This window comes from Pelodiscus sinensis, chromosome 6 (genome assembly GCF_049634645.1).
Source record: "Pelodiscus sinensis isolate JC-2024 chromosome 6, ASM4963464v1, whole genome shotgun sequence".
Classification (NCBI taxonomy): Eukaryota; Metazoa; Chordata; order Testudines; family Trionychidae; genus Pelodiscus; species Pelodiscus sinensis.
In genome coordinates, this window is record NC_134716.1 from 42,924,276 (window position 1) to 42,946,813 (window position 22,538).

The following is a 22,538-nucleotide window of genomic DNA, read 5'->3' on the forward strand; positions in this document are numbered from 1 at the left end:
AATCTGGTTCATAGTTATATAATGAATAATAACATTTCGGCCTACAGCAAACAAAAGACTGGTTTTGTGAAAAGTAAACAGATATTGCAAACAGATATAGCCAAAGGAAAAGCAGAAATTGAAGAAATATTGTTGTCTATAGCTGGTAAAGCCTATTGGCCAAGGTAGGCCTCTGAAAAATTTGCAGTGTTCTCCGTGCAAGTTCCACACATGTATCTGAAGGTCAGTGTCCCCTCATACAGTCAATATATTAATTTTTCCATTTAAAAACTGTTATAACTCCTTGGTTCTCTGTTTAAGCAAAAGGTCTATAAATCTTAATTCTAATTTTATTCACTGTTCTTGCATATTTAGCTGCATATTTAGTACCTGCCTCAGCCTGCCAAGTGTGCCCTCGTGAACTTTCAATTTAGAGTGGACTGGTCTGCCCTGGAGGCTCAAGTTCATGATTAAACTTACTTCATAATAAGTAGTATGTTAGATACAGTATCAGAATTACAAAGTTTCACAGGACTTTTAGATCAGTGACTGGTTTTATCTAAAATCATTCCTCATGATGGGGGAGTAATAACTTTATAATTAACATCTTTTTCCATCTGCCAACTCTCAACCATTGCTGAGACCATAACTTAGAAATATTGCCAAGTTTTATCAAGTTTGAAGTGTGTTCTAAAATACATTTACATTTCAACCAAGAAAAAATATATTCACGAAGAACCTTTTCTTTTTTCTTTTTTTTTTTTCTCTCATTCTGGTGTCATTGACACTTATTTTCCATTTTGATAAAAATGGAGAAGGGGGGACAGTGACTTTTTTTTTGTAAAAAGGTTAATTATTCCATAAAGTCCTGTAAATATTTGGGAGCTGTTTTAAGCACAAACTGCTTTGTTTTTTGCAAAGTGGTCAAAATAAAATGTGTTTGAATCATTTTACTGATTGCAGGTCTTCTGTGCATTGAAAATATAGGGCCAGTTTACTCTGTGTGTTAGCTGAGATATACGACTTTAACGAGTCTCCTCCCTCCCCTCTTCTCATGGCTCAGGATCATTAGAACGAATAGAATAAGGGAGATAAAGGGAATGTCAGGGACAATCAACAAACATTTGCATCAGCATCTTGACAATTCTCATATTTTCAGTTGAATGTAAGTCTTCTACCAAATAGGTATGTGTAGTAAATTTAGTGTAGGGGGATATATGCTGTTAAATATGGACATTTTGTAGACCCTAGTTTTTCAAAGTTTATGTAATTGCTTCACACCTTGGACAGTCCAGGAAAATGATGGAAATGAAACTTTCAAATTCTGCTATTCTTTCATAACCCTGGACTAATTTCCCATGTAAATCTGAATGTTCTCAGCATCTTGTAAGCTGGGTCACTCAGAAGCATTGTGAATGTGCTATTTTTTTATAACCCCAAGGTTAAATATTGGCTATCTAAAAATCATCTCTAGTATAGGGAAGAATCAGACTCCTTGTTTGGTATCACCATGAGTTTAGTATCTAGCAGAAAAAGAAATTGAAGCTCTACAAATTCAGACTGGAAATCAGACATATCTTTTAAACAGTGAAAACAATTATTCAGTGGAAGACCTTACCCAAGCTCATGGTGGATTCTCCATCTCTGACAACTTTAAAAATAAGATTGGATGTTTTTCTAAAAGATTTGCTTGAGCAATTATTTTGAGGGATTTCTATCATCTGTGCTATGGTGGAGGTCAGACCAGATGATCACAGTTGTCTGGCTTTGCAATCTATTTATGTAGACCAGAGTCTTTATTTTTACCTTTCCAAAAGTATCTCAGGAATAATTCTTAAATAATGGGAAATGGTAAAAAATGGACAGGAAAAATAAGAAGTTAGTTCATTATTATGACAATATGCCCAGATTTCTTGTTAAACCCTCTTTTCATTTCTCACTTTTCCTATGCTTGCATTTGGTGCAAAGTGTTACTGAACAAGGAAACCAATTTTTGATCATAGATATATGCCAAGATATTTTCACTTTGGTAAGGTCACTGCTAATGAAGTAGGACTCCACTTGCTCTTGCATCCCCCTGTCGAATTTCAAATTCATGATAATCTATTTTATAAACAAACACATGCTATACCTGAATTTGTCTACTGCCAAAATCACACTGGGGATAAGAGATCAGTGGTAATGCCAAGAATAACAAAAGGTTGTCTGTACATAGAGCAGGGTTTTATTCCTTGTATGTAGCAAGGATGCTTTTCTATTACTGGACATTCTCTCTCATTTGAATATACTGGGTTAAAAAAAAAAAAAGCAAAGGCAGATGGTTCTCCCAAAATTAAATTTATTTAAACATCTTATGATGATGAATGTTTCATCACACATGCATTCCAGAATTGGAGAGCTAAAATGCCTTGTTGCACAAAAGTGGAAGATCTATACTACCCAAACAAATATATTTTAATACTAAGAAATGTCCATTAGTTAGATGGCATTAAACACCCAGGCTCCAAAGGCTTGTAATGTAATGCTGGTCCTTATAAAAATGCTTAATCATATACAATAATTACTCGTTTAACACGTGTCCGCTTAACACATTTTTGCAATAGCACGATTTTTTGAGGGAACATTTTTTGAATAACACAACCGTCCCTGAAATAACAAGAAAAAAAAAATCAAGTGGTGGGCTACTTCGTGCGGCGGTATAAATTGTGAAAACTGCAGTAATACAGTAGACTTCCGATAATCCAGCGTACTGGGAGGAACTATAAGGCGGCTGTGACGGGTCTGCCAGGACCCGCACCATGTCCGGCGACGGGGGGGGTGTTGGCAAGGAACGGCGCAGTGAGCGGTGAACCCTCCGTCACTTTGTAGGGAGGTGGGGGAAGCTCCTGGACGCCTTGCTCCCCTCCTCCACCCCCACTTGCAGGCTGGCGGCTGGGTTTCCCCAGCTGGCCTGTTACCAGCGGCTGTGCGGAGCTTCCCCCACCTCCCTGCAAAGCAGCGGAGGGTTCGCCACTCGCCACGCCATTCCCCCTGACCCTCCCCCCTCGCCGGATGCAGTGCGGGTCCCGGCAGACCCGTCACAGGGAATACTCCCAACCCATTCCCCTCCTGTCTCCTCCCCACGCCTCCCCTCCCTGCTGTAACCCAGTCCCCTTTCTCCCACAACCTTATGTCCCGGTCCCAAGGCAGCTGCCTGTACTCAGCAGCTGGCTGCTAGCAAGTGCAGGCTGGAGCTGCATGTGGACCTCACAGCAGCCTGGCCAAGAGAGCGGCTGACTGGATCACTTCTGGGTTCCAGTTGATGCCAGACAACTGGATGCTGGACAATTGGAGTTTTACTGTACAGGACATTGTCTAATGTTGACGACTCAGCACCAACAGAAAATTGACTTCAACACCACTGCTTGAAACGCAACCCCCACCTTTTCCATTATTTTCAATAGAAAAATTGACCCCGCATAACACTTTTTTGCTTAGGATGTTCACTTTTTTGCTTGGGATGTTCTGAAACATATCTACCATGTTAAATGAGGAATTACTGTAAATTTGGGCCAAACTTCTGACACAAGGAAAGGTGCTGCTGGAAATTTCCCCTTCTGTCTTCACATCAGCAATAGCATTGTACTGCTGTAACCGAACACAGAATTTGGTTTGTTGTAGATTTTGACATGAAAACTCCTGGATTATCATTGGCCGAAAACAGTCATGAGACAACATGGCAACGTTATATATTTTATATGTTGGAATAATGCTGATTATTTTTCCTTTACTGAGTACATCAGGTGAGGTCTAGAGGGTTCTTGCATCAAAGTTTGAGTTTCCCTCCAGTATAGGAGAGCTTTAATATTTAGTCTCGGATGATTTTGCAGCTGATACCCATTTTTGGGTAGCTGCATGTAAGAGACTCTTCTCCATTCAGATTCAGCCTCCCAAGTGACATCCCTATTGATTTTGTGTCTCTTTCAGACCTATAAGAGATGATTTTAAGGTGCATCTGTACTAGTGGTTCTTAAACTCTGTTCCACGGCACAGTGGTGTGCCACGAGGCAGTCGGAAGTTTGCCGAGGAGAACAACATAATTCAAAATGGCTGCCCTTAAAGGGGCAGGCGACTTTTTTTCTCAATAACTTTCCCCCTCAATAACTTTCCCCCGACCCTTCCCTCCTCCCACCAACCTTTTTTTTTTAATTATTTTTTTGCTCAACAAAAAATCCTTGGTGTTCCTTGTAAAAAAATAAAAATAAAAATTAAGAAACACTGATCTATACTTATGGAGGCATGTAGAGTTCAGACATTGCAACCTAGCCACTGTGGGCATATATAACAGTGTAGATGATGAGGCATGGCTTATGTGAGTAGAGCCCTGTTTACATCTGAACCCCCAGGATATTTTGAACTCTACATGAAACCCCCAGGATATTTTGTACCGTACATTACTTTCTTCACACCCATGCACATGAACACTGCTATTTTTAGCAGTGTGGTGTCCTGCTGCCGCCTCATTGGCAAAGTGATTTCCTGTTGCAGTGAAAGGTTCCAGCAGTGAGGAAACACTGGACTTTGAAGTAGGAATAAGAGCCTCCGGAAAAGGGCGCTTTTTCCGGAGGATCGGGGCCAGTGTAGACGCTCTTTTCCGGCTTTTTTAAAAGCCGGAAAAAAGCGGCGGACATTTTTATTTAAATGCCGCGGGGGATATTTAAATCCCCCGCGCATTTCCCTACTACGACTCATGAAATTTACATGCCCCTTCCGGAAAAGGGGCCAGTGTAGACGTAGCCTGTCTTAGAAGACATTTTGGGTAAATTAGAACGAAATAACAGCACAATATACAGAGAGCCAAGATTTGTGGCTATAAATGAACATTATGGGACCACAAGAAACTTGGCCACATCTATGGTAAATGGACATCTAGCGAACTAAAATCATGCCAGACCACGGCTCTTGCCAGCCCAGAGAGCGCCAGGCTAGAGAGGTTCAACCTGTAGTAAAAATCATAGATCTTTCCTTCTTTTGGATATATGCCTAGTCATGTTACCAGAATCATTTATCTTGAAAATGGTTGTGTCAAATAATTTGTACATCTGTATGAAAAAATAAAATGACATACAGGCAGTCCCCGGGTTACGTACAAGATAGGGACTGTAGGTTTGTACTTAAGTCGAATTTGTACTTAAGTCGGAACTGGCATCCAGATTCAGCCGCTGCTGAAACTGACCAGCGGCTGACTACAGGAAGCCCGAGGCAGAGTTTCTCTGCTCCGGGCTTCCTGGAATCAGCCGCTGATCAGTTTCAACAGCAGCTGAGTCTGGACGCCTGGGACAGAGCAGCTGCGGTGCTGCTGGGTTGGTCCAGTAACCCCGCTCCTAGGTGCTACTGGACCAACCCGGCAGCACCCCAGCTGCTCTGCCCCAGGCGTCCTGATTCAGCCGCTGCTGAAACTGACCAGCAGCGGCTGAATCAGGACGCCTGGGGCAGAACATAAGAACATAAGAACGGCCGTACTGGGTCAGACCAAAGGTCCATCTACCGACAGTGGCCAGCACCAGGTGTCCCAGAGAGGGTGGACCGAAGACAATGATCAAGCGATTTGTCTCCTGCCATCCCTCTTCAGCCTCTGACAAACAGAGGCCAAGGACACCATTTTATGCCCTGGCTAATAGCCTTTTATGGACCTAACCTCCATGAATTTCTCCAGCTTCTCTTTAAACTCTATTATAGTCCTAGCCTTCATAGCCTCCTCTGGCAAGGAGTTCCACAGGTTGACTACACGCTGTGTGAAGAAGAACTTTCTTTTATTAGTTTTTAACCTGGTACCCATTAATTTCATTTGGTGTCCTGTAGTTCTTCTATTATGGGAACTAATAAATAACTTTTCTTTATCAGCCCTCTCCACACCACTCATGATTTTATAGACCTCTATCATATCCCCCCTCAGCCTCCTCTTTTCTAAACTGAAAAGTCCCAGTCGCTTTAACCTCTTCTCATATGGGACCCGTTCCAAACCCCTAATCATGTTAGTTGCCTTTTTCTGAACCCTTTCCAAGGCCAAAATATCTTTTTTGAGGTGAGGAGACCACAGAGCAGCTGGGGTGCTGCCGGGTTGGTCCAGTAGTGCCGAGGAGCGGCGCTGCGGGGCCAACTGGCAGCGCCCCAGCTGCTCTATCACAGGTGTCCTCGAGAAAAGCCTGGTCTGCTGGGGGGGGGGAGCGCACTAGCTGCGCCCCCCCCCCCCCCCCCAGCAGACCAGGGAGACGCGGAGCAAAGCCACGGAGGACCCGGGCGGAGGGACCATGGCGCTTCTGGGCGGTCCCGCCTCCCGGGTCCTCCGCAGCTTTGCTCCGCATCTCCATGGTCTGATGGGCCCCCACCAGCAGACCAGGGAGACGCGGAGCAAAGTCATGGAGGACCCGGGCGGTGGGACCGCGGCGCATCTGGGCGGTCCCGCTGTCCGCATCCTCCGCAGCTTTGCTCAGCGTCTCCCTGGTCTGCTGGGGGGGCCCCTTCCTGGTCTGCTGGGGGAGTTCCCCCCAGCAGACCAGGGAGACGCGGAGCAGCTTTTCTCGCCCCGGAGGACGCAGGCGGCAGGATCACGGCGCGTCTGGGCAGTCCCGCTGCCCGCATTCTCCGGGGCGAGAAAAGCCCCGTTCGTAACTACGGATCTGACATAAGTCAGATGCGTGTAACTCGGGGACTGCCTGTACTTGTAGAAGTATTTCAAATTGTATTGCAGTTGTCTTACTCTCCTTAACAAAATTGTTATATATTTTTAATGTGCACGTTTAACAGTTGCACTGTTCCACCACAGAAATGACTGCATATCTTTGTGGTCAATTGATTCTTATATGTATGTAATTTTTGGGGGGATGAAAAACTGCTATATAGGGGTATGTCTACACTACAGTGCTAATTCTAACTAACTTAGTTCGAATTAGTTAATTCGAACTAAGCTAATTCGAACTAACACATCCAGACTAAAAAACTAGTTCGAATTAGCGTTTTGCTAATTCGAACTAGCATGTCCACACAGAGTGGACCCTGAACCGGGGTTAAGGATGGCTGGAAGCAGTGCTGGCAGGGCATCAGATGAGGACTTAGAGCGTGGAGCTGCTGTCTCAGGCTAGCCAAGGGCTGTGCTTAAAGGGACCCGACCCCCACCCTGGACAGACAGTTCTCAGGGGTGCCCCACTTGCAAAGCAGTCCTGGCTTGGATTGCCCGGAGTACCCACACTGGGCACATCACAGCACTCGGCCATCAGACCAGCTGCACTTGCCGCAGGCTGCCATCTGGAGAGAGGGGGCAATTGGGGGGCTGCAGGAGAGGTTCCACCCCCAGAAGCCCGCAGAGCCAGCCCAGTCCTCCCCATCGGGGGCTCGTACCCCATTCCTCCCTCATCTCCTTCCACTTACCCTTCCCTAGCCCCCCTTCCTGATGTACAAAATAAAGGACAATTGTGTTCAAAAATAGAATCTCTCTTTATTGAACAAAACTGGGGGAGACTGGGAAAAGGAGGTGGGAGAGGGGAAGAGAGAGGGTGGGAGAGGGGAGGGCAACTACAATGATGAGGGGTTTGGAACAGGTCCCATATGAAGAGAGGCTAAAAAGACTGGGACTTTTCAGCTTAGAAGAGGAGATGGAGGGGGGATATGATAGAGGTCTATAAAAGCATGAGTGGGGTGGAGAGGGTGCATACAGAAAAGTTCTTCATTAGTTCCCATAATAGAAGGACTAGAGGACACCAAAGGAAAGGAATGGGTAGCAGGCTTCAAACTAATAACAGAAAGTTCTTCTTCACAAAGCAAATAGTCAACCTGTGGAACTCCTTGCCACAGGAGGCTGTGAAGGCTAGAACTAGAACAGAGTTTAAAGAGAAGTGAGATCAATTAATGGAGGTTGGGTCCATGGAGTGGTATTAGCCAGGGGGTAGGAGTGGTGTCCCTGCCCGAAGTTTGTGGAACGCTGGAGAGGGATGGCACGAGACAAATGGCTTGGTCACTGTCTTTGGTCCATTCCCTCCAGGATCCCTAGGGTTGGCCGCTGTCGGCAGACAGGCTACTGGGCTAGATGGACCTTTGGTCTGACCCAGTACGGCCATTCTAGGCTCAGGGTCGGGGGGGTCTCAGTGGACCACCTTTTCATGCAAACCTGCTCCTGGGTGGCCAGGCTGGCAGCTCTCCTGCCCTAGACGGCCGCTTTCCTGTGCCTAGTGCGGAGGTCGTGGACGAGGTCCACGATGTCTGCACTGGACCAGGCGGGTACCCGCCTCTTGCAGTCTTGGGCAAGTTCCCGGGAGCCGCCAGCCTGGTCCCGGGAAGAGGGGGAGGGCTGGGGGGCATCGGGTGGCTGGCTCGAGCCGTGCCAGGTGCAGGGTCTGCTGGCTGGGTGCTGGCAGGCTTGCACCTGGCATGAGCATCGTAGCCAAACCGTGCCCCTTTAAGGGCTCCGGGGCCAGGAGGGGGGCAGAAAAATTTCCCTGGTTGTGCCCAGAGTGGCCACCAGGGAAAGCTGGGGAGGGCTAGCCTCCCACTCGTTCGAATTAAGGGGCTATACACCCCTTAATTCGAACTAGTATGTTCGAACTAGGCTTAGTCCTCATACAATGAGGTTTACCTAGTTTGAACTAAGTGCTCCGCTAGTTCGAATTAAGTTCGAACTAGCGGAGCGCTAGTGTAGCGCCTATCAAAGTTAATTCGAACTAACGTCCGTTAGTTCAAATTAACTTTGTAGTGTAGACATACCCTAATACTAATTCTGAATAATAATTGTATTATGATAGTATCTAGGGAATGCATCTGATATCCGGGGTCTCATGATGTTGGAGTGAGTATATATTAATAGATGATCACCTAGTCTGAGGATTTTACCATCTGAATGTATAGACAAAGGGTAGGTAAAAGGAAGTATTAACCCCACTTTACAGAAGGGGAATCTAGAATATGGAGATTGTAACTTGCCCAAGGTCTAACAGCAGTTCTGTGGTAGAGCTGAGAAGCAAACCCAAGTCCCAGCCTAGTACCTTAACCACAAGACCACCCATCATCTTTTCTTTTTGTCCCAGATCAGGAAATCATTTAAAATTAGCATTAGAGTTTCTAGAGTTTATCATTAGTGTTCCTAAAGTTTTTCCATTAGAGAAATTATCTAGATAATACTTAGTCCTGCCATGAGTGCAGGGGACTGGACTAGATGATCTGTCAAGGTAATCCTTCCAGTCCTATGATTCTATGAGTCAGTACAATCTAAGCAATGTTTTAGCTTCATTTTTTTCTAGATTCGTGTGGTGGCTGAACAGTGTCCTAAACCCATTTCAAAGTCAGTGTTTGGAAATGTTCTGCTGCTGACTCTGAATTCAGAGAAAACTTGACTAAGACTGTAAAACTGCTACAACTGAAATGTCATTATTTTGCATTGATTTGTGCTAGAAAATCTTACCCTTATAATAAAGCTGTTCTCTAAAAGCTGCTGTAAAAATGTCATCACAGAGCTCTGTGTTTATTGTTTGTTAATGAAAACCAGATAAAATTTACCCTATTTACAAGTAAGAGTTTTTTCCCCCCAGTTGCTAGATTTATAAACTCAGTTTAGAAGCTGAAAGTCAATTTGTAGTCTTTCTGACTTTTGCAACAACAGTAATAAAGTCTGTGCTGCTAGAGTAGTAAGTAGTTCTGATGATGATGCATGAGATGTAACAGTATCCAGCTCATGTTCTTTGACAGCTCTGTTGATTCTTCAGTACTAACAAGATTGAGGGGAAAAAGTAAATTGTTAAATTTAATCTTTAAAAATAAAGGAAATAGCTTTGACCCATAATACACATATAGAAGGTAATTCTATTGAGTTGGAAGGTGCCAATTTTATGGTCACTTTTCAGATCACAACCGTACTTTAATTCAACTATGAAAAAGGGGATAGCTTATCTTCTTAAAACCAGAAATTGAAATGAAATCAAATCAATATTTAAAATTAGAAATAAAATAATAATCTTTAGACCTTCCCAATTAGCCAGCCTGAAATTCAAGTTAATCATTTTATATATTATTTCTTTTTAAAAAATTGTGTAGCTTTCCATTTGTTTCAGTGTTCTAAATTTCTGTCTCAGGATAGTATTTATTATTTATTTTTTCATAATACTGTATATCACTTACAGTATTCTGTCCTAAATTTCTACATAATAACAAACAGTAGTTCTGATTATTGTGTATTATCCAAACCTCAAGAATTGAATGTGAGATCTGACTGCTGGAATCACAGTAACACCAGGGACAGACAGAAAAGTCATGATGAGTCTAAAGAACCTAACTGTTTAATGCTTGAAACCCAAAAGATGTGAAAAAACAGTCAGCAGCCTCTAAAAGTCAGTCAAATCTGGATTTAAATAACTAACCTAAATGTAAAATGCAACTCTGTACAAATGTAGTGCCTACGTTTAGTGTACTCTTGGTTATCTGTAAAAAGTCAATTTCCATAATGATCAGACATGCAGAATGGTAATTTCCTGAAAGTTCAGAATCCTGGCTCAGTGGAAATGCTTATGTTTGACATCTGTGATTATTTAAATCACATACTCTGGGGGGAAGGGGGGAGAAACCTGTTCATAGCATAGTCTGTTGTCTTATAAGTTGAAAGAAAATTTGAGTACAGGTAATATTCTTATTCATTTGGAGGGATTTGTTGCCTGTGTTTGAATTTATCTCTATCTTTCATACTACTAAATCATATTGCCTTGGAGTTGAATTTATCCCTGAACTTGGGGAGAAAAGGGTTTTTTGCTTGTGAAATGTACCAGATTGCTACCACTAGCAAGTAATATCAGAACATTTTCTAGGGAGTGGATGTATATAGACTCCCACCACAAAACCCTTCATCCCCCTTCACCATTCTGTGCAAATAACAAAAGCATTGCAGACAAGCTTTAAATAGTGTGACATAAAACAGAAATACATCTATATTTCTTTCATTCTATCCTCCTTCCTCCCTTTAGCCTTAGTCCCTTCTGGTTAATTTCTACAGATGATTACCATACTGTGATATCCCAGGTATTTGGTATTTAGCTGCTGAAAGACACAAAATGAATCTGAGAGAATCTCTTATGGGTAAGGCATTATGAAATCTGGGTTTAATTCATGGCTCTGCCATAGACTTCCTGTGTGACGGTGAGGACATTAGTCAGGACCAGCTTATGAGCTTCTTACTCATATTGTTGAATAGTCACATATGCGTAGTCCACTGATTTTTCCCTTTGAGACAGAATCTGCCACCCTTAGTCACAGTGAATAGCACTTTTTCTCAAATAGTGTCACTAATTTCAATGGTGTGGTGTGTGTGTATGTGGTGGGTTTTTTTTTCTTGTACAATAAGGTATTATGGATTGTGAGTGTCAGGCCTGCCAGCAATGGGGAGGCAGTTGCCCCAGCGATTCAAAGAAACTTGATGCTTCAGCCATCACCACTCCTGCAGGATTATGAGGAGGGGATAGGGGAGAGCTCAAGGCAGGCTTACATGAGGGATCATATGCCCCTGCCCTTTAGCTGGTGCAGCATACCAGTAAAAAATGAATTTTACTTCCATCACCCCTCCAAAAACCTTACAGAACTGTTTTACATTACTTTTAACAGTATTTAAGTGCTACCCATAAAGCACTCTGGAACAGAATTGTTAATATATTAAAAATAAATGCCCAGTGCTATCAATAAAATGCATATATGCACTCCCTCCAGCACAAAACCATAGTCAAAGGTGTTAACCTTGAGGGCACTCATTCAAATATCTTCTTCAGTTAGACAAGGTAGGTGAGGTAATATCTAGAGATGATCTTTTGACCTCTTCCTGAAGTCTAGAAAAGACACACATACTGTGTCTACACTTACACTTTTTAGATAAAACTTTTGTCATTCATGGATACTTAAAACCTGCCTCCCCCGAATGACAAGGTTTTGTTACAAGTACATGTGTGTGCTGCTTTTTGCTCCTGCCAACAAAGCAAAACCTGCTCGTTGGGGGTGGAAATATATTGTCAGCAAAAAAGCGAACAAAAACATTCTCACGCACCAACTTTTAGCAACAGTGCTGTGTTAACACAAGCTTGTTGCTAAAAGCTGAATAGTGTAGACATAACTTCAGAGTGTCACAGCTAAATACGAGGTCAACAGATAGTTTAGCATAAGTAGTTAGCACTTAGTCAAATGAATGGTCAAAGAGACTGTTCAAAGTGAATATGCTACTTATATTACTTATGCTACACTGTGTGTGTTGATCCTGTATTTAGTCTGCAGATGCACAAAGGTGCATTCCACCATCATTCTGCAGCTATTCAGTTTGTAGTTGAATTCACTCAGTAATGTCAGCATATTAGGGCTTCACAAGCCATGTTAGGAACACACATCTCTTAACCACATCTCTCTGGGGGCTAGAGCCCCTTCCCTACTCCACTATAATCCTGACCACCTATGTATCCGGGCATCCTGAACTTTTCTTATGTGTTCATTACTGGTGTTCATTAATCTATCCCTGTGGTCTAATAAGCCTTGAAGAAAGAATGAGTACTAACCTTTGTGGATCACATATTCACTGTTCCCTTTTGGTGGAACCACAGTTCAGAAACTGCATCCTTGAAGATCTGATAGTGTGTCAGATCTGAATAACCATCACCTAAATGTTAATTTTCCAACCAAGAAATGGTTTGCAACTGATAGGTTGCCAGGTGTTGCCAGCTTCAAAAGGGCAATAGCCAGTCACTTTTGTACTGGTATAGGTTTCTGAAAATGAGTGATCTGTAGCTGGGTGGTTGGTGAAAGCTGCTTGCACAACTCTATGAAGGTCTATTTCCTCCTTCAGAAGTTTTGCTGCAGGAGATCATCATCCCAGGTTTCCAAGAAGATGGGGTCCCACCATGTTATGCTAGGTTTCCAGTAATACAAGCACTTCCCCCATAGGCATATTGTTGCTATTCCAGCATTCAATATGTGCCATGACTAGAAGTAGCCATCAACAAATGTGAGAAGGTGGTATACAGTACCAGCTACATGTAGCAATGTAGTTTCTAGAGTGACTCCTGTGAAACAAAGGACTTTGGGATAATGTCAGTGAAATGCACTAACATCACATTCCGAAAAAGGGGCAGTGCTGACATAAATATATGCCTGTGCACAGTGTATATCTGTGATTGGCATAGCATATGTGGGTACCCAGTATGGGCATGGGGTACTAGCAATACATGGTGTGCTAGCAATACATGGACAAGTATCCAGGGAAGCATGCAAGTGTACATGTAGCTTAGAATCATAGAATCCTAGGGCTGGAAGAGACCTCGGGAGGTCATTGAGTCCAGCCCCCTGCCCAAAGCAGGACCAATCCCAACTAAAACATCCTAGCCAGGGCTTTGTGAAGCTGGGACTTAAAAACCTCTAGGGATGGAGGTTCCATCACCTCCTTAGGTAACCCCTTCCAGTACTTCACCACCCTCCTAGTGAAATAATTGTTCCTAATATCCAACCTAGACCTCCCCCACTGTAACTTGAGACCATTGCTCCTTGTTCTGCCGTCCGTCACTACTGAGAACAGCCTCTTTCCACCCTACTTGGAGCCTCCCTTCAGGAAGTTGAAGGCTGCTATCAGATCTCCCCTTACTCTTCTCTTCTGGGGTATGTCTAAACTACAGCACTACTTCGAACTAACTTGAATTAGGGCGTGGAGCTAATTCAAACTAGTGCATCTAGACCTAAAAACTAGTTCGAATTACCGTTTTGCTAATTCAAACTAGCATGTCCACATTGAGGGGACCCTGAACCGAAGTTAAGGCTTGCCGGAAGCAGTGCTGGCAGGGCATCAGGTTAGGACTTAGAGCATGGAGCTGCTATCTCAGGCTAGCCAAGGGCTGTGCTTAAAGGGACCCGACCCCCACCCTGGACAGACAGTTCTCAGGGGTTCCCCGCTTGCTTATCTACCTCAATGAGGGTATGTCTACACTACCCCGCTAGTTCGAACTAGCGGGGTAATGTATGCATACCGCACTTGCTAATGAAGCCCGGGATTTGAATTTCCCGGGCTTCATTAGCATAAGCGGGGAGCCGCCATTTTTAAATCCCCGCTGCTTCGAACCCCGTGTAGCGCGGCTACACGGGGCTCGAACTAGGTAGTTCGGACTAGGGTCCTATTCCGAACTACCGTTACTCCTCGTGAAACGAGGTGTACCGGTAGTTCGGAATAGGCACCCTAGTCCGAACTACCTAGTTCGAGCCCCGTGTAGCCGCGCTACACGGGGTTCGAAGCAGCGGGGATTTAAAAATGGCGGCTCCCCGCTTATGCTAATGAAGCCCGGGAAATTCAAATCCCGGGCTTCATTAGCAAGTGCGGTATGCATACATTACCCTCCTAGTTCGAACTAGGAGGGTAGTGTAGACATACCCTGAGGGACAGCAAAGCAGTCCTGACTTGGAGTGCCCTGAGTGCCCGCACTCGGCACATCACAGCACTTGGCCATCAGTCCGGCTGCACTTGCTGCAGGCTGCCATCTGGTGGAGTCAATCGGGGGGGCTGCAGGAGAGCTTCCACCACGAGGAGCCCACAGAGCCACCCTAGTCCTCCCCATTGGGGGCTCGTACCCCATTCCTCCCTCACCTCCTTCCACGTACCCCTCCCTAGCCCCCCTTCCTGATGTAAAAAATAAAGGACACGTGTGTTCAAAAATAGAAACTCTCTTTATTTAACAAAACTCGGGGAGACTGGGAAAAGGAGGTGGGAGAGGGGAAGAGAGAGGATGGGAGAGGGGAAGAGAGAGGATGGGAGAGGGGAGGAGGAAACCTGGGAGGAGGGAGCTGGAAGGGGGAAGCCAGGGGAAGAAGGAGGAGGGGAAGTATCAAACTATGGTATGCCATATCTTCAGTACTGTGTATAGATGTGATCTCCTCACCCCAGAAAACATATTTTGGCCTTGGAAAGCGTTCCGAAAAGGACAACTAAAATGATCAGGGGTTTGGAACAGGTCCCATATGAAGAGAGGCTAAAGAGACTGGGACTTTTCAGTTTAGAAAAGAGGAGACTGAGGGGGGATATGATAGAGGTATATAAAAGCACGAGTGGTGTGGAGAGGGTGCATAAAGAAAAGTTCTTCATTCGTTCCCATAATATAAAGACTAGAGGACACCAAATGAAATGAATGGGTAGCAGGCTTCAAACTAATAAAAGAAAGTTCTTCTTCACAAAGCAAAGAGTCAACCTGTGGAACTCCTTGTCACAGGAGGCTGTGAAGGCTAGAACTAGAACAGTTTAAAGAGAAGTTATATAAAGTCATGGAGGCTGGGTCCATGGAGTGGTATTAGCCAGGGGGTAGGAACGGTGTCCCTGGCCTCTGTGGAAGGCTGGAGATGGATGGCACAAGACAAATGGCTTGGTCATTGTCTTCGGTCCATCTCCTCCGGGGTAGCTGGTGTTGGCCACTGTCAGCAGACAGGTTACTGGGCTAGATGGACCTTTGGTCTGACCCAGTATGGCCATTCTTATGTTCTAAGCTCAGGGCTCAGGCTCGGGGGTCTCACTGGACCGCCTTGATTTTCGTGCAAACCTGCTCCTGGGTTTGCATGTGGCCTTTGGTGGCCAGGCTGGCAGCTATCCTGCCCTAGACGGCCGCTTTCCTGTTCTTAGTGAGGAGGTCGTGGACGTTGGAGGCCTCCCCTCAAACCTGGATGAAGTCCACGGTCTCTGCACTAGACCAGGCGGACGCCCACCTCTTGTGGCCCCGGGCAGGCTCCTGGGAGCCGCCAGCCTGGTCCTGGGAAGAGGCGGAGGGCTGGGTGGCAGTGGGTGGCTGGCTAGTGCCATGCCAGGTGCAGGGTCTGCTGGCTGGTTGCTGGCAGGCTTGCACCTGGCATGGGCACTGTAGCCAAACCGTGCCCCTTTAAGGGCTCCGGGGCCAGGAGGGGGGCAGAAAAATTTCCCTGGTTGTGCCCAGAGTGGCCACCAGGGCAAGCTGGGAAGGGCTAGCCTCCCACTAGTTCGAATTAAGTGGCTACACAGCCCTTAATTTGAACTACTTAATTCGAACTAGGCGTTAGTCGTCGTAGAATGAGGTTTACCTAGTTCGAATTAAGCGCTCTACTAATTCGAATTAAGTTCGAACTAGCGGTTTGTTGTGTAGCACCTATGAAAGTTAATTCAAACTAACAGCTGTTAGTTTGAATTAACTTTGTAGTGTAGACATACCCTTGCAGACTAAATAAGCCCAAATCCCTCAGCCTTTCCTTGTACGTCATGTGCTCCAGCCCCTAATCATTTTGGTTGCTCTCCGCTGGACCCTCTCCATTGCGTTCACATCCTTTCTATAATGGAGGGACCTGGAACTGGACACAATCAATATTCCAGATGTGGTCTCGCCAATGTCGAATAAAGGATAATAATCACTTCTCTAGATCTGCTTGCAATGCTCCTCTTAATGCGACCTAATATGCCATTAGCCTTCTTGGCTACAAGGGCACACTGTTGACTCATATGCAGCTTCTCATCCACTGTAATCCCCAGGTCCTTTTCTGCTGAAAAGGAAGCAAATTTAGAACCTCATCCTGCAAATATTTATGTATGTGAGTAACTCAGTGCCAGTAAGTTCAAATATGACAGATTCCTTTCTTAGCAGTTATGGTTTCAGAATGAATTGTGATTTTACTATAAATGTTATTGGGGAATAAAGCAGGCACAGAAAAACTCACATCCAAGTATATTGGATCCTTAATAAACTTTATGGAGGATTTAAAGTCCAGTAATGTATTTTAAAATCCATAACTCTAAGATAATTTAGACTTTCATGTCAGTTTTGCCTCTGGCATTTTTTCCTTTCATTTTGGTTGCTCTGTAAATAAAACATTTATTTTGACATTCTCTGGTTAATTTTGCTCTCTTTGTTGGTTTCTCCAAAAAGAAAAACAGAAAGCCACACAAACAGAATGATAGAGTACCTGCTAATGCTTATGTGTTTCATAAATTAAGCTTAGCTTCTTGTACTTTTTCTGTCAGTTTTCATAAGCACTGAATTAATCATTTGAGTTTGAAAAACATACCATCAGATCTGTCTTCAATTTGCAAGTGTCATCTCTAGAAATGTTATGAATTAAAAAGAACAAGAACTGGATTATAAACTACTGCTTAGTCTACAAAGCTTTTAGTCTGTTTCTGCACAACATGTTTTTCTGTGGAAAATATACACACTTGTGTATGAATATTCCATGAAACGAGTTTACTTTTATTTTAAAGGTTTGTGCTGTCTGTTGAAAATATCATTGAGACCTGGCTTGACACTTCTGGAATACCAAAGGTAAATGCAAAGTATCTCTTCTCAATAGATTTCAGATAATGACTTTGTTGTTCAAATCACTGCCTCTACCTTTACAGGTATGGCACAAAATGAATCTCTTGTTTTCATTGTCTGCTCTATAACTCTTTATACTTTATGGAACGGGACTAATCTTTTTATCAATTACAGTTTCTCTTCTACTTGCAATACCAATATGCTACCAAAAGGAAAATTATTGAAACCTTATTTTATTATTAAACATTCTGATCATTGGAAAGTGTGTTGTAAGGTATTGTAGTGATTTTCACTACATGAAAGGAGCACTGTTTACAGATGTCAATTTGTGAATTACTGTGACAGCCACAGTGACAACTGAAACTTTAATAAATATTAAATTGTCTATATTTTGATATTTCATGAATGTTGAGAATTGATTGCAAATCTTCCCAATCTGTTACATTATATGTGTTACTTTGAAGTGCCACCTCTGCTTTCGTTAACGTTGAACCTCACTTTCTATTGAAAGGTTGACTCTTGTAAGTTCTCTAATGTTCACATGCTCATTCAGACTGAATTTGCTGTGCCTCTTGAGGATAATTGGTTACATAAGTGGTCCTGGTTCAAGGTACCCACTGTCTCACTGAAGAACAATATTGAAAAAAATTTAAAGGGCAAGTTTTGCAACTCCAGGTCAGCACACACCAAACTGAAGTGCCTACTATAACGGGATTTAAAGGGCGCAGCCTGGGATTGTGGGACCAGTGCGGCCCCCCTCCCGGAACTCTCTCCAACCTAGGCTGTCTATCTCAATGCTTTGCTAGTGACCAGCAGCATACCCTTCCAGGTGCTGTTGTCACTTAGCAACAATATGTGGAACCTCCATACCCAGTTAAATTGCATGAATACTCCTAAAGCCACTCATGAATCACACAGAGGATGTATAACAGTTTTTGCAAACCTGAGCAAGTACCCTTACAACTTCAGGCAAATTCACTGGCAAAGGTAGACTGTTAAACAAGTTTATTTACTACAAAAGATAGATTTTAAGTGGCTATAAGTGACAGGCAATAAATCAGTTAGTTACCAAATTAAAATAAAATATATAAGCCTGCATTAGACTCTCAATCCTATTAAAGTAGGCAACAACTAGATCGAATAGTTTTTCCTCACCCCACTGGACATTGCAGTCCTTAATATTACAGGTTTGGCCATCAAATCTGTCTCAGCTTCATCTGTTGGAGTCTTCAGTCTTCTTCTCAGTATCTTTGTTGTTTACATCATAGTTGGGAGCAGGAGAAAGGCAAAGCATAGGCCTCTGTATTTGGTTTTTATACCTTTAGTCCATGTTCAGACATGTCTGGTGGGCATTCTATCAGTCCGTATGCAAGGTTGAGCAATTCCCTCAGTGCAACCTCATGTAGGTGAATCATTGATTTGTAGCTCCCTTGCTGGAAAATGGCTATTAATAGATGTTTTAATACCTCACCTAGGTGTTGGCTATTCTTCTTGCAGTTGTCTATGGGGAGCTGAAATCTGGCTGATTTCCCAGTTTACAGCATGTTTTAGTGACAGCATACAACACAATCTCATGACTTCATATGCACTAAAGATCTATTTATTTAGATAGAAAAATGAGTTTCAGTAGATCATATCCTTTCCTATGATACCTTACAAGGCATGTGTTATATATTAGATCACAATTTCATAAAAACGAGGAATATAGGGGTGACCAGATGCACCCCTAAGGTATACCAATAGAAATTGAAATGTGTGTGCAGTCAGACTAAAGCTCTATGGAGGCCAGATAGTTTGCAGGCAATGTGGTGTCTCAGTAATTTCACTCACTGCCATGATGCTCCAAATGCCCCCTTCTCTGGCTGTGTAATTATCTCCCAATCTGACCCATTCTACTTTTAATTATTATTTTGCCAACACAATATTTAAAAAGCCTGATCCTGCAATAAACTTAGAGCTCCCACAAAGTTCTGAGCTCCCCAATTCTAAGTTCCCTCTCTAAGCATGAAATAGCCAGCAATGTTGCTAATAATATCAAACAGATCATATGAGAAGGGTTGGAATTACCTACGATAATTAATGCATCATGAGATAGCTTTTTGGAGAAACATAAATTGACAATGCCCAAATTATCAAAACATAGTCATATATAAAATCTAAAGCTGTATTGCAAATATGGGGAAAACTACTTTCCCAGTAACACCTGGCACAGCCCCCAACTTCTAGTAGTCCTGGAGCAGTTTTTTGTCCTACTGTTCAGTCTGATCTAGTAAAATGGCTCCTTCATTGTTCTTCCATGTATGTTATTTATAATTTTATAGTGGACCTAGTTGTTGTCAGTTTATTTGATTTTTATCTTTTGTTGGTTTGCATTCATGGAGCCCATATCAGCCACAGAACACAGAGAAGATTACAAAAATACTTTATTATCCCAGGTAGTTCACAGTATCATCCACTAAAATGGGTTTTCCTCTAGGATTATCCTAACATACAACCTGAAGGAACTTGATTTTCTGTAAAGTTTATTACACTTCCAAAAGGCACGATCGGAGATTACTTTTTTTCCTATTCAAAATCTTCATGCTAGTGCCCAGCTTAAGAAACTGGACTGGGTAGTTGTGCAAGTGATGGAGAGGGATGACTATTAGGCTGTGAATGTGGCCATATTGAGCTGTCTTCATTCCACTTCAGCCCCTTACAATTTTCTGCAGTAAAATAGAGGACTGGAAGATTCCTCTGTTTCTCCCATTGGCATGTGCCTAGCATGCTATTTCAAATCCTGCCCCTTTACTCTTTGCAGATAACCGCACAGATTTGCAACTAAAATATAACTAACAAAACTCGAATACTAGTACGTCTCCAATGTATTACACACACAATACAACCCAAAGAACAGCTCTGTGTAAGCTGAAAAGCTTGTCACTCTTGTTAACAGATTCAGTAAAAGATATTACCTCAACCATCTTGTTTCTGTGATGATAAAATCATTCTGGGCTTCCTCCAATTTGTAACCACTAATTTCTGATTTCACATTCACTTGTATGAATCAAAAGTGTTATAACAGATAATGTGTAGTAATGACCGGCCTATCCTTTCTGCTCTAGAAGAAGTCCACAGAACAGCATAAAACAAAAAAAGCAGTCATGTAGCACTTTAAAGACTAACAAGATGGTTTATTAGGTGATGAGCTTTCGTGGGGCAGACCCACTTCTTCAGATCTGCCCCATGAAAGCTCATCACCTAATAAACCATCTTGTTAATCTTTAAAGTGCTACATGACTGCTTTTTTTGTTTTACCAAGATCAGATGAACACGGCTACCTCTCTGGGTATGTCTATGTTGCAAAGTTAATTTGAAATAACAGTCATTATTTCGAATTAACTTTAATAATGTTTATACATGCAAACTGCTATTTCAAAATTAATTTGAAATAGTGGAGCGCTTAATTCGAATTTGGTAAACTTCATTCTACGAGAAGTAATGCCAAATTCAAAATAGCTATTTCGAATTAAATGCTGTGTAGACACTTAATTCGAAATAGGGGGCCTCCAGCACTTCCCAGGGAGCTCTGGTGGTCACTCTGGGCACAACCAGGAAAACATACTCTCTTCTCCCCCAGCCCCAGAGCCATTAAAGGGGTAGACCCTGGCCACAGTGCCTGTGCCAGCTCCAAGCCTGCCAGCCCAGAGCCCCCAGTAGCCCGAAAACATGTGCCAGCAAGCCACTGGCAGCCAGCCCTCCACAGCTCTCCAGGAGCAGTCTGCCAGCTCCCAGGAGCCTGACTGGAGCTGGAGAAGGCGGGCACCTTCCTGGTCCAGGGTGGAGATCATGGACCTTATTCAGGTTTGGGGGGGATGCCCCCAACATCCATGATCTCCGCACTAGATGGAGGAATGCGGCCATCTATGCAGGATAGCTGCCAGACTGGCCACCAAAGGCCACTTGCGAACCCAGGAGCAGGTTTGCATGAAAATCAAGTTGGTCCAGTGAGGCCCCCAACCCTGGGCCCTGAGCTTCCCCTCTCCCTTCTTCCCCTTGCTTCCCCTTTCCAGCTCCCTTCTCCCAGGTTTTCCCCTCCCCTCTCCCACCCTCTCTCTTCCCCTCTCCCACTTCCTTTTCCCAGTCTCCCCAGAGGTTCATCTCCCCCAGTTTTGTTCAATAAACCCAGTTTCTATTTTTGAACATACGTGTCTTTTATTTGACATCAGGAAGTGGGGCTAGGGAGGGGTAAATGGAAGGACATGAGGGAGGAATGGGGCACGAGCCCCCGGTGGGGAGGACTGGGGTTGCTCTGAGGGTTCCTCGGGGTGGATGCTCTCCCACAGGACCTCCTGGATCCTGACAGCCCCCCGATGGACCCTACCCCGGATGGCAGCCTGCAGCAAGTGCAGCCGGGCTGATGGCAATGACCCCATGAGACGCACCAGCGTGCCATGGGGTAGCTCTGGCTCCATGTGGCCGAGTGCTGTGGTGTCCCGAGTGTGGGCACTCCAAGACAGGACTGCTTTGCTGTTCCTCATCGAGGTAGACAAGCAATCGGGGAACCCTGAGAACTGTCCAGGGTGGGGGTAGGGTCCCTTTAAGCACGGAGCTCAGTTAGCCTCAGGCAGCAGCCCCACACACTGGCTACGTCTAGACTACATCCCTTTTTCGGAAAAGGGATGTAAATTAAATGTAACGCAATTGCTAATGAAGCGGGGATTTAAATCTCCCGCACTTCATTAGCATAAAAATGGCTGCCGCTTTTTTTCGGTACGGAGCTTTGTCAGAGAAAAGCACCAGTCTAGACGCTGATCTTTCGAAAAATAAAGCCTTTTCCGAAAGATCTCTTATCCCTTATTTCAAGAGGGATAAGGGATCTTTCTGAAACGGATTTATTTGAAATTTATTTGAAAATTATTTTATGTCTACAATGCAGGCTTTTTGCGCAAGAACAGGTGTTCTTGCGCAAAAACTTGTGAAGGATCTACATTGCACGTGTGTTCTTGCACAAGTAAATTTACAGTAAAGCATCAGAAGAGAGGGCTTCTTGCACAAGAGTTATTCCTCTCCCCATGAGGAATAAGCCCTCTTGTGCAAAAGCTCTTGCGCAAGAAGGCAATGGACGGGCAACGGGTTTCTTGCACAAGAAGCCCCTATGGCTAATATGGCCATCAGAGCTTTCTTGCGCAAGAGAGCATCCACACTGCCATGGACGCTCTTGCGCAAAAACACATCTCTTGTGCAAAAGCACATGGCAATGTGGACGCGCTCTTGCACAAGACCTTG

The 22,538-nt window shown here is 43.9% G+C and overlaps 1 protein-coding gene across 9 annotated transcripts in view; it reads left to right on the top strand.

Moving 5' to 3' along the window:
- Positions 1-22,538, top strand: part of AOPEP (aminopeptidase O (putative)) — a 408,083-nt gene that overhangs the window by 202,468 nt on the left and 183,077 nt on the right. For all 9 annotated transcript variants that reach the window (XR_001369118.3, XR_012904729.1, XM_025177850.2 and 6 more), the window contains one exon: positions 17,216-17,276. Coding sequence is in view for 7 of the 9 variants with exons in the window: in XM_025177850.2 (XP_025033635.2) it covers positions 17,216-17,276 (61 nt within the window). In the remaining 2 variants the exon portion in view is untranslated. The remainder of the gene's footprint in view (positions 1-17,215; positions 17,277-22,538) is intronic.